Source organism: Suillus fuscotomentosus, assembly GCF_016647785.1.
Source record: "Suillus fuscotomentosus strain FC203 chromosome Unknown F5891scaffold_166, whole genome shotgun sequence".
Taxonomy (NCBI): domain Eukaryota; kingdom Fungi; phylum Basidiomycota; class Agaricomycetes; order Boletales; family Suillaceae; genus Suillus; species Suillus fuscotomentosus.
Window position 1 is genome coordinate 42,120 of NW_024539678.1, and position 14,884 is coordinate 57,003.

General features: G+C 45.1%; 1 protein-coding gene across 1 annotated transcript; it reads left to right on the forward strand.

Moving 5' to 3' along the window:
* Positions 1 to 9,372: 9,372 nt before the first annotated feature.
* Positions 9,373 to 10,559, forward strand: F5891DRAFT_987547 (uncharacterized protein; the record flags this gene model as incomplete). Its single annotated transcript, XM_041377921.1, has 4 exons — positions 9,373 to 9,725; positions 9,779 to 9,873; positions 9,920 to 10,424; positions 10,556 to 10,559. The coding sequence occupies 4 exons, from the start codon at positions 9,373 to 9,375 to the stop codon at positions 10,557 to 10,559; spliced, it is 957 nt and encodes a 318-aa protein (XP_041217352.1).
* Between the last annotated feature and the right edge of the window lie 4,325 nt (positions 10,560 to 14,884).

Here is a 14,884-nt window from a genome sequence, read left to right on the forward strand (position 1 = left end):
GCCATTTAACATGGAAAGTATTAACTAAATTATGTGTTGAGTTCTGGGTCCCGGAACTCGGAACTCGGTACAGTTAACTCAAATTCTGGTGGTCAGAACTTGGCTTCTCGTAGGGCAACACAAGCTTCGCACCCCGGATTCCACATTCTGCAAGACAACCTGTGCACCATCAAAAAGTATTAACTAAATTATGTGTTGAGTTCCAGGTCCTGGTGTAGAGACTCGCGTGTCTCAATGCCGAATATCCGGCCTTTACCCATACATTCCTATATGCTACAGCTCTAATCCTAAGGACCAGTCTCGCGCGCGCCTTATCCGTACTCGCGCGCACTTAGGTGCACCTTACCTGCGCACGCGCTATGCGCGCTTCGCGCTTCGCGCGCCTTCTCCTAGGTCTTCGCGCTATTGTCCGTCCATTCGTCCCATGTCCTTACTGATTCGCTGGTGCATTATTCCTATCTTGTCCATTGAACTAATAAAATCTTCAGTCCGACGTCCGCGCTACATATAGAAAGTCTATTTAAACTTAGTTATAATTAGAGTTGATATGGTTACTCGGTTCGGGAGCGCGCTCGGAAGCACGCCGCTTAGCGCAATCTCCATTCTTAAATACAGAAGGGTTTCCTTTGGTTCTGGTACTTACTTTCCCCTTATCTTTGTGTACTGGAAAGTGTATAGATCACCTCCTCACTTGTTATAAGATCTTACTCTCCTGTCAATCATCCATCTGGGCATTCACTCCTCAATAGGACCTTTCCCTTAACACTCAAGGCGCGCCTTCGCTTCGTGCGCGCGCATTCTCGAACCTCCCGTTCATGCGCGCATCTCGCGCGCCTTCGCGCCTGTTAGCGCCCGCCTAGCTCATAGAGTTTCCCTCCACTTTATTTCGAGGAACTTCTCTCAGTGGTTGTCCCTTGGGTCGAGTCGTTGTCTCGTATCCCGGTCTTGCTGTTGAGCACCCTTTTGTTTTAAGTGTTTTCACGTATAGTCAAGATTCCTCATCTACACCAGAACTCGGAACTCGGTACAGTTGACTCAAATTCTGGTGGTCGGAACTTGGTGTCTCGTAGGGCAACACAAGCTTTGCACCGCCATGTCAGGAGATCACCTGATGCTCCGGGAACTTGGTAACTTTGATTTATTACCTCCTCTGATTTGGTTGATGTACAACTACCTCAGCTCCATCATGTCTACAATTATGATACACATGGGCCCACTCATCTATATTTTATACCACCCTCAGCCCACCCATATAATACAATATTTTATAATACCCTCGGTCCACCCATCTAATTTAATATGTGTCTGGGCCCACCCATATAATACAATATTTTATAATACCCTCGGTCCACCCATCTAATTTAATATGTGTCTGGGCCCACCCATGAATGTGATAACAAGTACCTACCCATCTATCTCATACACATCTACCTTAATACACCCATCTGCATAATATCCAGCTACCTCGGCCCACCCGTCTACCTAATATTCATGTACATCGGCCCACTCATCTACTCTATATATTCCCTGCATGGGCCCACCTGCCTCCATTGGGAATAATTTACCTCCCAGCCCATCTGTCATAGTCGAGGATATTGTTATCCTGGGCCCATGGTCCGCTGGCCTGTATCATATGGGATATTATGCACGTCCATTCCCTTGTATTATACAGAGATAGGTCACTGTAATATGTGTACTACTTTTGCCTATAGCACTCCGAAATTCTACATAGACACTATATATTTTGCATACCTCCTTCTTACTTATCATACCTTTCTACCTCCGAGTAGGAGGAGGTCATTAGATATCTGTAGTTCTTCACTGAATTCAGCAAATATCATCCATATTTATCCGAAACACTCCGAAACACCGACAGTATTCCGCCGTTCACTATCCCCAACATTCTTTTCCTAACCCGACACTAACCTGATGATATCCGATGAAACCCGCCAAAACCCACTAACCCAAACCCAAAAAACATCAGACCTGATGTTTTACATTCAGATTTGTAATTATACCTTCGGACTTTGTCTCCTGCGCTTCGGACTATCTTCCTTTTTGTATAACTAATTATTCTACTACCAACAGTTAACCCCTCAGGTCGAACACACTTGTTCTGCAAGTATAGCAGACTAGGCTGTGCTAGACCACAACTATTATATTTTGCTAGACACTCACTTTGTGTAGTGTCCAGCAAAAGTTGTTTACCTACAACAGCCTCACGCAGATGCAACAGTTCAGCTGCCTTTTCAGGTGTCAGGGTATTGAGGCGCAGAGTCTTTGTATGTAAGTGTCATCATAGAAGTAGATATAAAGTCTAATAAACTAACCTTGCCGGTCGAAGAAATCCTGCTCAGTGCAGGTGGCACCACACTTTGACATGCAACAAGTCTTGAGTCCCTTACAGGGGTTGAAACAGTCTGGCTGGTAAACTGAATGAGAACCCTGTCAGTTGAATTGATGTAACAAGAGAGGCAGACACATACTGCAGGATCATGAACCAATGGGGATGCAGATACTTGAGACGTGGAATCAGTAAGTGCTAGTGAGCCATCATACATTGCAAACATCAGCATTGAGGGTGACAACATGAAATAAAAACAACCTGCACATCCGTGAATCTTGTATGCTTCATGTTCTGATGCTTGGCTGGCCTTTTGTCGAGCCTTCTCTTGCTGTTGCAGAGCTTTGTTGGCCTGTTCACGCTGACAGTTTTCTTCATCCTTATGAGTCTCAGCTTGCAAATGATATTCAATTAGCTACGATAATGAGAAGAATGAGAAAGGATCACTCACAAATATATTGTGCCCTCTCAGTAGGATGGCGATCAGACTTTGCGACTGATGACATTAGTGTAGGTTAGAGTTGAGAGGATAAGCAAGGAATGAGATCAAAAGTGAAGAGTGCACCTTGGTCCTGATTTTGCGATAAGGTTGGTGCCAAGAATGTCTGAGGCCATGACGGGATGTCTCAGAATGTCAGAATCTGAGACACATGTTGGATTAGACACTCAATCAGGGCAAACAAATAATCTACATACCTTTGAAAACCAAGTCCCCCATGAAGTTCCACATGAACAACAAACCACACTGCAATTTTTGTCTCAAAGAGCTTGCCAGACACAAAGATGTTACCTTACATATCCAAAACACACCAGTGTGTCGCCAACAATGGGATCTCATGGTCACTCAACAAAACATATCCTGCAATGAACGGTCAGGCAAGGAGTCAGATGTTGTCACACCCCCCGAATATGACTATGACATACCTGATAATATTGACTATGAATTTCCACAAAGGAGGGCCTAAGTTGATCCCCATGAGGTAAATGAGCACCATTCCAAAAGGGCCAGAATCGAGGAGATAGCAGACAATAATGAGCCTGGCAGATTTGCCGAAGTGTACCCAGGGTGAGTTGCAGATGTGTTGTGAGTTGGGAAGACCAATTTGAAGAAATCCGGGCGAACCAGATTGATATGGGCCTGGAGGGGAGTCCATGGTATCTATTCAATGATGAGAAGGAGTGGGGACTTGCAGAGTGGATGATGAAGAGTGTTAATAAAACTGCTACAGATGAATTTCTCAAACTTGCCATTGTAAGTCCCAATGATGTCTCCTCTCCAAAGCACCTAGTAACAAAAAACACCTTAGACTAAAAATCACACTCAGCCTAGTTTTATGAGCACCTACACATTTTAGAAGAGACTTGACAAACTTCCAAAAGGTGCTGGCTGGACCAGTGACATCGTCACATCAACAGGTGATCGAAGAGATGGCAATGATGAGCTACTCACCAAAAATCATGAACTTTGGTGCCAGGACCCTGTAGAGTGTGTGCGCAAGCTGATTGGGAACCCTGCATTTGAGGAGTACCTTGGATATGTGCTGGAGAAAGTGTTTGCCGATGCTGAAGGCAAAACACAAGTCTATGATGAGATGTGGACAGGTGATTGGTGGTGGAATATGCAGGTTAGTTGAGCAAAAGTTTGAAGATAGATAGCATTGACTAACCATAAGTTATAGCAACATCTTCCAGCTGGTGCTGTTGTGGCACTGGTGATCCTTGCATCCGACAAAACAAACTTAACCTGTTTTCATGGGGATAAAGCTGCCTGGCCGGTATATCTCACTGTCAGAAATATCCAGAAGGATGTCCATTGTCAGCCATCAAAACATGCTACAGTGCTGATAGGATACTTACCTATCTCCAAAATGCTCCATTTCAAAGATGATGAAGGACATCAATTGGGTCACTATCGACTATTCCATAACTGCATGCATTTGGTCATGGAACCACTCATCGAGGCTGGTCATAGTGGAGTTGAGATGATCTGCACTGATTGGAACATTCATTGGATATTTCTGATTCTTGTGGCATACATCGCAGATCACTCTGAGCAATGTCTCATTGCATGCTGTAAAGAAAACCACTGCCCCCATTGTGTTGTAAGACCAAATCAATGAGGAGACCACCACAATTCACCTCTCCAAAATGTTGATAAGACTCACACAACTCTCAGATGCCATTAAAATGGAGAAGACCCTCACCTCTTTGAAGATCAAGGCCTTCATGCAATCCATTATCCTTTCTCCCACACACCAATATTTTTTCATGCATCACTCCCGATATCCCCCACCAGTTACACAAGGGAGTGTTCAAAGATCACATTGTTAGCTGGTGTGCTAGCATTATGTCTGACTCTGAATTTGATGCACGGTTTCAAGTGATGTCTGAGTTCCATGGACTATGTCATTTCAAGTGGGGAATTTCAACCATCTCTCAATGGACTTGCACCGAGCATAAAGGGATGCAGCATGTCATTTTAGGTGTCATTGCAGGTGCTGTGGAACCCCACATGTTTCAGGCTGCATGCACTGTCCTTGATTTTATTTACTATGCACAGTATCAAGCCCACACGGACATGACCCTCATGTGAATGCAAGATGCACTAGATATTTTTCATGCCAACAAGGAAGTTTTTGTTGAGCTGGGCCTGCGGGAACACTTCAATATTCCCAAAGTCCATTCTATGTGCCACTATGTGCAAGCTATTCATTCTTTGGGCAGCTTGGATGGGTTCAACTCAGAAAGCCCCAAACGACTACATATTGACTGTGTGAAGGATGCTTATCAAGCAAGCAACAAAGTTGATTATATTGCACAGATGACTCACTGGCTTGAACTTCAAGAGGCCATATTTCACCATGGTATCTACCTCCAATGGACTGCCTCCCAAAGTGACCAACCATTCGACTTGGATGCACTCAAGGATCAGGATGAGGACCACGAGGCTGCAGGCTTGGAGAGTGGGACTGCAGACTCATTACTGTCTCAATTTATTCCATCTGGTTTGCTTACCTCACATGGCTACCATGTTGCCAAGAGCTGCCCTTTTCCAAATGTGTCCGTTGTAGAGACTAATATCCCTGTGGCCTTGCAGGGATCTAAAATCCCATTGTTAATATCACTTCCTGACATAGCGTGACTCATATCTCACACAGCGTGCTCAAGCACTTCGTCGGCTGCTCGCAAGCGCCAGTGCTCCGGTCACTCCTTAGTCGCGCATCGGCGCGCGCATCCTCGGTTCCATTGCACGTCCTCCGTCCATCCATTCCATGTCCGTTCGGTTCGTCGGTGCATATTCCGATTCTATTTTCATTAATTCTGACATATCTCCGGCACTTATGGCCATGTTTCGTATGTTTTCCGTTATGGACCCTTATTACATATTATCTCGCTTCTCGGTTCGCTTTAGCGCTTGACAGCGCTTAACATTACTTAGTATATATAGACGCGCATAAACTGTGTAATGACTATCTTTTTCTGCCCACACATTGTTGGACTATAAGTCTAAGTTATCCTCTAAAAATCTAAAGTATCTAAGTACAATACGAGCGCCGCTGCCGTACATTACTAGAAACTCTGTCCATTAGTATTCTGACTCATTAAGAGTTGCTGCGCTCCACCACCCGCACACGCACCGCTTCTGCTTAAGCGCACGCTTCCGTTATAAGTTGCTCGTCGATATCTATTGTCGGCCGCTATCGCTCATCGGCACTCCACATCGCTTTTGCTTGCTCGCGCTTCGCTCATCGTCGCGCGCCTTACCAGGCTTGATCAAGTGCCTGGTTCAGTGTTTCCCTCCGTTTTATACACTTAGAGGAACCTTCTCAGTAGCAATCCCCTTGGGCCGACATATATCTCGCTCACCGAGGACTACTTGAGTTATCTCATACCACCTATATTCACCCACTTCCCATTCCTCTTCTACACCATCTCATCTGCAAACCATTTTTGGTGCTATCGACTTCATACCTGCACTTCAAACTTTCCTCAGCCATCACTTTCCCTGTTCTTCTGTTTCTGCCAGCAACTATGATTGGTTTGATGTGTTCAAATCAATTTTACTTATCCTACCTAAGAACAGTCATGTCAGTGACCTCAAACGGTTGAATCATCTTCAAGCTCATCCACCTATTCCCAATCATGAACATTGCAAACCTGCTGCACCTGCACATTTTGATGTTGCTTTTGTTGTCAAAGATTGTGATGCATGGAAGAGTGGTACAGGACTTGATGGTGCATCTTTCATTTTATGCTTCAAACCATTATGCTTAGACACTTGCAGGCTTGCAGGTTGCACAGATACATGTGATCTTCAAATTACCATCTCACTATGGTAACTTCACTCACCCACTCACGTATATCAAATGGTTCTGCCCCCTCCGTGACCCAGAACCCACAACAAATCTTTATCAGCTAGTACGTTCAACTCATAACCAACAGTGTTTTGCATCTGTCGTGAGCGTGCAAGATGTTTTGCAAGCGGGTCATCTGATGCCCAGGTTTGGATCAGGCAAGGTAGACATGTCATGGATCAATGGTGATGTTCTCAAGCTTGCTGATGAGTTTTATATCAATCTTTACATTAATTTTAACATATTTTATGTTACAATCACTGTTCCATTGTTGTCTATTTTCTTGTACTTATATAAATCACTTACCATTCCTGGTACTGTACCTTATTTCTCATGATTGTCTTGGTCTGTGCACACATATTGGCCTATTTAAGCACATGTATTACACTGTAGAACTTCACTTTAATCTTACTAGGTTTTCCCCAGAAACTTCCTTCGCTTAAGACCTCCAATCTTAAGTCGTCTGATACCTGACTCTTAGTAGAAGCACTCCTTCGACTAAGCCTTGAACTCTCTCTCTTCTGAGAGACTTAGAATCTCAACAACCAGGAACCTCTGTCAAGCTTTCGTTGTTAGAACTATCCTAGTTCGTAACATTTGATATAATACAGCATTTATAATCTACTTGTTCTAACATCGCGGCACAAGTGTCATGTCATTGTGCTCATAGTTCTGTTGTTGTACATAGACTTGCACATGGTTTGATTGACTACCTACAGCAGTATAGCATTGGCATGGCGCTACCAGTCCAAACACTTTTTCCTGATGTGAACCAAATTTATTTATGATGAGCAAAAAAAAACATAGGTAGGACGCCTACTCATAGCTACACATCCAACAAGACAGCTGCTTCTGCCTCAACTGTCACAGAAACATGGACATTCCTATATGCCACCTTTAACAACTGTAGCGAGCCAAACGTGGATGACAAAGCAACAAAGAATATAGGTGTGACTATCGACAACAGGTAGGACAAGACAAAGTAGTTGCCTTGCTTGAGTTGCTGATTATATTTAGGTCAGCTGGTGTCCGAATCAGCATGACGAGAATAAAACTCACTTCTTGAGTCCAGTGCTGATCAGCGTGCAGCCAACATATCATGCTCAAGCCAGACATCAACATTGCAATCATGGAGAACATGAGTGATATAAAGAGTAGACAATAGGGAACAGGTGACATGTAGTCGAAGTAAGACACAGGAGAACCCATGCTGATGAAAACACCACTTATAGCGAGGAGGACACTTGCCTTATGAGAGCATGTCAGTGTCGGCTTCAGTTCACAACAGGTGCAGAGTTGGATAGCTTACCATGGTGATAGTGCTTCTTGCAGTTCCTAGTGGAAGTGAAAACCTGGTCTGGCAGTTGATTGGGGTAGGGTTCTTGGGCGAGGGCATGAGACGAGGTGCTGGAGCCTGGTGCAAGATATCATAGTGGGCATGTGGGGAGGTACGAGCATGGGCTTCTGGGTGTGTGCATGAGACTGAACTAATGTTCTAGTCTTTGGGTTTCGATGGGGTGACATTACCAAACACTCTTTCCAGTCTGCTTGTTTCTGCGACGTAGCAGAGAAGGTGGGGGACATCCTTTGTGTGGCTGAGGAGGGAATGGAGATTGTTACTATAATGATTCCTAAGTTGTGAAATCATACCTGAGTGGAATAGAATGAAGCCATGGCGTGAAAGTTGAAACAGAATAGGGAAGAGAGAGACTAATGCTCATAGTGAAAACAGGGCTCCCTGAGGCTGAGGTGGATCATTGAAGGCAGTATCAAAACATGCTTCAACAATGTGACAGAACTTCTTGCAGTTCGGGGAAGGTTTGAACCAACATAGAACCGTTCGGGCAATGGTGGACTGCGAACCTCACTCAGGTCCAGTCCGCCCCAATTCTTGGACCATGGACCATGGTTCTGGACCAAACCATGGCAGCACTAATGAACATACCCTCAGTCGTAGAACAACGAAATGAGGGAAGAGAGGTAGATGAGAGATAACGGTTATATAATGGTTTGAATTCCTACGTGACACTCTGCTGAGCCACATTGTGTTGTCACGTGCGTCATGCGCCAATATGTGACACTGTATACTGTATCATTTCAACCTTAGGTTCGTCACACCATCACAAGCCCGATGAACCAAACCTATTTTTTGTGACAGTCACAGCTGTTTTGGGTCAACGAACCTAATTTTGTGACATAACATATGATATGTTTTTTTTAGATATGTTTTTTTATGAAAACATTTGTCTAACCACTTTTTTTTCCCTCCTTATTGTCATTTTTGAGCCATACTTTGTGTAGAAAGTACATAAATTATCCTACTGAATATGAACCTTATGAACCTATGAACCTATTGTAAGTTTGTCACAGCTGTCCTTGAGAGACGAACCTGTCACAAAACCATTAGGTAATGCAGTGCCGACATTCCCACGAACCTAAGGTCGAAATGATACAGTAATGGCGTTCAAAGTAAATTTCACAGAGCTCGCTAAGCTCTGTAAAGCTCGGTAAACTCGGTCAAAAATAAGATTTGTCACACTACGGCTTGGGCCGGCATCGATCGGAGTCCCAAAAGACATGCCTGCCCTATGACCACGACTTCGTCGCTCTGCGCGACTACATATACAGTCTCAAATCATCTCCCTGCGACGTTGCAAGACCGGGCTGAAATTTATGGAGCCATCACCAGCTCCTCCTGCACGGGGAAAGGGAAAATGCAGCATAGGAGGTAAAGATAGAGCTACTACTTCTCCTACTATCTCTATCAGCTGGCAAGCGGTTCCCCAGCGGACCAATAGGCTGGTTGACTACCTCATTGGACACCCACCAGATTGCCGCATTCTGTTCGCCAGTGAAAAGAAGAATCCAGCCAACCATGAAGCTGAGGGCCGCCCCTCAGGCAAAGACAAAAACGAAATCCATGCTGTCATTGCAAGGGTTATTTTCTCCGACGATCCTCAATACGCGGTGCTCTATGCCTCGAATCCCAACAAATTTCGGGACTCTGTATATAATCGCATCGTGGCGTAAGTGATCCCCCCCTATTTTTATAATCACCAATGCTGATCGCTGATCACAGCCTCCGCACTAAATTTCGTGACATTCGTGCTGAATTTGAGTCCACGGGTGCAGGCATCGTGCCCATCGATTCAAAGACAAGCGTGAATTTGCATCGTGAGTCTTCTCCTCCCTACACAAATTCTTCTAATTAAATTTGTAGGTAAATACGAGAAGGACTTTCCCTGGTACGATCAGCTCTACTCCATCTGGGGCTCCCATCCATCATTCTCCACCAAAATGTCATCGTCAAAGCCGGGCGTTGATCACGCAAGTGATCTCTTTTCTCTCACCCGTCCTTCGGGTGGCTCTCTTCGTCCCCCTGCTTCCTCCAGCACTGATCCCGGCTCTCCCATGCAACTTGGCAACACGCCTCTCCCCAATGCTCCAGCTGGCGGCATTGCTGGGTCGTCAACTGGACCCACTTATGACTACCTTCCTCCAAACACTCATGCAGGTGGTGCCGCAGCCGCGGCACCACCTACCTCCCCCCAATTTTATCACACTCCCCCTGCTCCAAACGCTCATGCAGGTGGTGCCGCAGCCACGGCACCACCTACCTCCCCCTTTTGTCACACTCCCCCTGCTCCTGGAGGCAGTGGTGGTAGCCCTTCGCAATGGAACTATGTGCCACCACCCCCAAGCACTCACACCAACAGTTCTGCCGGGTCCCCTGTTTTTCGTTACCCACCGCTTCCCTCCGGTGCTACATCTCACGACGGTACTTACTCTCCTGTCGCTCATTCCCCTACTGATGATTATAATTTTGACGGTATCTACGATGACAACCCTCTTGCAGGTGAGATGGAGGATCTTAATATGGATTCCCTGGATGAAATTACTCATGACGACAGCAACACTATCAGCCTGGACAGCCCGCCAAGACGCAGGGCTGGGAAGAAGCGCCAGGAGCCCCCTTCCCCCCCCCTCCCCTACTACTACCTCTCATATGCAACAGGTGCCCCCCGCACTTCCATCCAGCATGATCGCGCTACATTGAGCCCCTTCAGTGACAAATTCCGTATTATATGGGCCACCCAACCTCCATAATATCCCGTATGAGACGGGCCAGCTGATCATGGGCCCATGTTATGTATATTCTCGATGATGACGGATGGGCCAGGACACATATTATTTCTGATGGAGACGGGTGGGCCCATGTATGCCAATGATATATATATCCTTAATGTTGACGGATGGGCCGGGGGAATATGATCATTCATGGAGATGGGTGGGCCCATCTGGGTAATATGTAGAGTAGGATATTATAGACAGCTGGGCTGAAGAGAGATGTAAGGCAAATATTGTTATATAGACGGGCAGGCCGACGTGGGTGTATTACATATATGGGTGGGCCGAGGTAGGGAAATATTACATAGACGGGTGGGCTGACGTAGGGTGTATTACATATACAGGTGGGCCGACGTGGAATGTATTACATATACGGGTGGGTCGACGAAAGGGATATCAAATAGACCGGTGGGCCGAGGGTGCTATAAAATATTTATTACATAGACAGGTGGGCCGAGGTGGGGTATAATTATATAGACGGGTGGGCCAACATAGGATGTATTACATAGATGGGTTGGCTGACGTGGGGGATAATACATAGATGGGCGGGCTGACGGGGGTGTATTACATATATGGGTGAGCCTAGATATGTTCCATCAAGACATACAGCTGATGTAGCCACCAGCGAATCAAACACATAGGATACATGTACACTATGAGTGCATATACCTACCATCAACCACCAAATCTAAACCCCTAAGCACAAAAACATGAATCGATCATGTGTGGCATTGACCAATAATCCAGGACTGAAGTGGAAAAACCCCATACCTGAACCCTGGTGTGCAACAAATCCTATTTCTAAGCATGGACACCAGAAGCACAACACTCACAAAAATATATATGTCAAATTTTCAGTGCCAAACCCCAAACCGAGATGTACCAACCCCTGAAACCCGAAACCCGAGACTGCCGGGTCTCAGGTATCGGGTGTCTGGAACTCGGAACTTGGGAGAATTTGGGGAGATCAATACAATTTAATTTACAATCAAGTTGATTGACAACACATTGACTTACCCATGTTTGCAATATATTTTTGTTTAGACATACCGAGTTCCGAGTTCCGGACACCCGATACCCGAGACCTGAGACTGCCGGGTTTCGGGTGTCGGGTGTCCGGAACTCGGAACTTGGGAAAGTTTGGGGAGATCAATACAATTTGATTCACAATCAAGTTGATTGACAAACACATTGACTTAACTATGTTTGCAATATATTTTTGTTTAGACATACCGAGTTCCGAGTTCCGGACCCCCGGACCCCGAAACCTGAGACTGCCGGGTCTCGGGTATCAGGTGTCCGGAACTCGGTATGTCTAAACAAAAATATATTGCAAACATGATTAAGTCAATGTGTTGTCAATTAACTCGATTGTAAATTAAATTGTATTGATCTCCCCAAATTTCCCCCGAGTTCCGAGTTCCGGACACCCGATACCCGAGACTGCCGGGTGTCAGGTGTCGGGTGTCCGGAACTTGGAACTTGGGAAAATTTGGGGAGATCAATACAATTTGAGTCTCGGGTATCGGGTGTCCGGAACTCGGAACTCGGGGGAAATTTGGGGAGATCAATACAATTTGATTCACAATTGAGTTGATTGACAAACACATTGACTTACCCATGTTTGAAATATATTTTTGTTTACACATACTGAGTTCTGAGTTCTGGACCCCCCAACCCCAAAACCCGAGACCCAGCAGTCCACAATTCTGGGGTTCAGGGGTTGGCAAAATGTGTATGAATATATGAAAGGTTGAATGAAACATTTTTGAAAGATGTCTCATATCAAATGTTAAGTCCCGAGTTTCGAATTTCGAGTTTCAAGACTCCAGGTTTCGGGACTCGGCACTCCCGAAATCCAGAAGTTGAAACTCGGGATTTGACATTTGATATGAGACATCTTTCAAAAATGTTTCATTCAACCTTTCATATATTCATACACATTTTACCAACCCCCGAACCCCAGAATTGTGGACTGCTGGGTCTCGGGTTTCAGGGTTCGGAGGTCCGGAACCCGGAACTCGGAACTCAGTATGTGTAAACAAAAATATATTTCAAACATGGGTAAGTCAATGTGTTTGCCAATCAACTCAATTGTAAATCAAATTTTATTGATCTCCCCAAATCTCCCCAAGTTCCGAGTGCCGGGACCCCCGAACCCCGAACCCCGAGACTGCCGGGTCTCGGGGTTCGGGGGTCCGGAACTCGGAACTCGGTATGTAGAACAAAAATATATTTTAAACATGGGTAAATCAAATTTTATTGATCTCCCCAAATTTCCCGAGTTCCGAGTTCCGGGACCCCCGAACCCCGAGACCTGGCAGTCCATAATTTCGGGGTTCAGGGGTTGGTAAAATGTGCATGGATATATGAAAGGTTGATTGAAACATTTCTGAAAGATGTCTCATATCAAATGTCAAGTCCCGAGTTTTGATTTCCGGGTTTCAGGACTCCAGGTTTCGGGACTCCGGGCTTCGGGACTCAGCACTCTTGAAACCCGGAAATCAAAACTTGGGACTTGACATTTGATATGAGACATCTTTTAAAATGTTTAAACCAACCCTTCATATATCCATACACATTTTACCAACCCCCGAACTCCGAAATTGTGGACTGCCGGGTTTCGGGGGTCCGGGGTCCCGGAACTCGGAACTCAGAATTTGGTATGTAAGACAACAAAAATATCTTTCAGGGTTCAGGGGTTAGTGAAATGTTTATAGATATACATAGATTAATTCAAACATGTCTGAAAAATTTCGTTCATCTCAAATGTCAAATCCTGAGTTCCGGACTTCGGGACTCAGCACCCGGCAGTCAGGGTTGGGGGTTCGGCACTGAAAATTTGACATTCGGGTGTTCAGGTTTTGGGTGATATCTAAATCAACAACTTCAAGTTCTGCCAAAGCATGAAACTTGAAACCCAGTGTGCAACATGTTGATTTTTCATTTATATCACACAAATCATCAAGTTCCGAGTGCTGAGGGCTGAGACCCAAAGCCTGAGACCTGAAAATATGTACACAACATGTCCATTTTTCACTCACTGCACAAATCACCAAGTTTCGAGTGCCAAAGCGTGAAACTTGAAACCCAGTGTGCAACATGTCCATTTTTCATGTACATTACACAATTCATTGAGTTCCGAGTGCCGAGGGCCGAAACCCGAACCCCGAGACCTGAAAATATGTATGCAACATTTCCATTTTTCACTTGTTGCACAAATCACCGAGTTTCAAGTGCTGAAACCCAAAACTCGAAACCCGGTGTACAACATGTTCATTGTTCATTTACATTACACAGATCATTGAGTGCCAAGGGCAGAATCCTAAAACCCGAAGCCCAAAAACATTTATGCCACATGCCCATCTACTCATTGCACAAATCACCAAGTGTCGAGTGCCGAAACCCGAAACCCGGTACTTCAAATCAGTAGTCGGGTACTTGGTACCCGAGAATCAGTAGTCAGGTACTTGGTACTTGGTTCTAATTCTCGGTACCTGGGAATCAATAGTTGGGTACTCCAGCCAATAGTCCCGAGTCCCGAGTACTGATATTTGGTATTCGGTAGTCAGGTTTGGAACTTGGGTCTTGGTTTGGTTATCATTTGACTGAGATATTGGTAGGAAATATTGGCACTCGGAGCTCAAATACTGACTATCAACTATCAAGTGTCGGGACTTGGTAATCGGTAGTTGAGACTTGGTGCTTAAATGGATATTGCATATATACATAAAAATACAAAATATGTTCCTATGTGTTCATTTCTAGGTGAACAGACTTTGGAATTATATCTCAATCATCTATTCAACAATAGAAACAATGTATCAGGAGCTCAGGACCATAGGGTAATCCTTTATTGTATAGTGTACCTCCCCCTCTTCTGGTGGTTCACCCGCTGGGGGTTTTTCCCTGTAAAGCTGGACCTCAAGGACTGTAGGGAGTCTATTCCTGAGCATATTCGGAGTAGATATATCATATAACCAGCCCAGGACACACAGGATCCTTCTCCAGGAACAAAGCATAGACAATTGCACTTGTGACATTTTTTCACAATTTT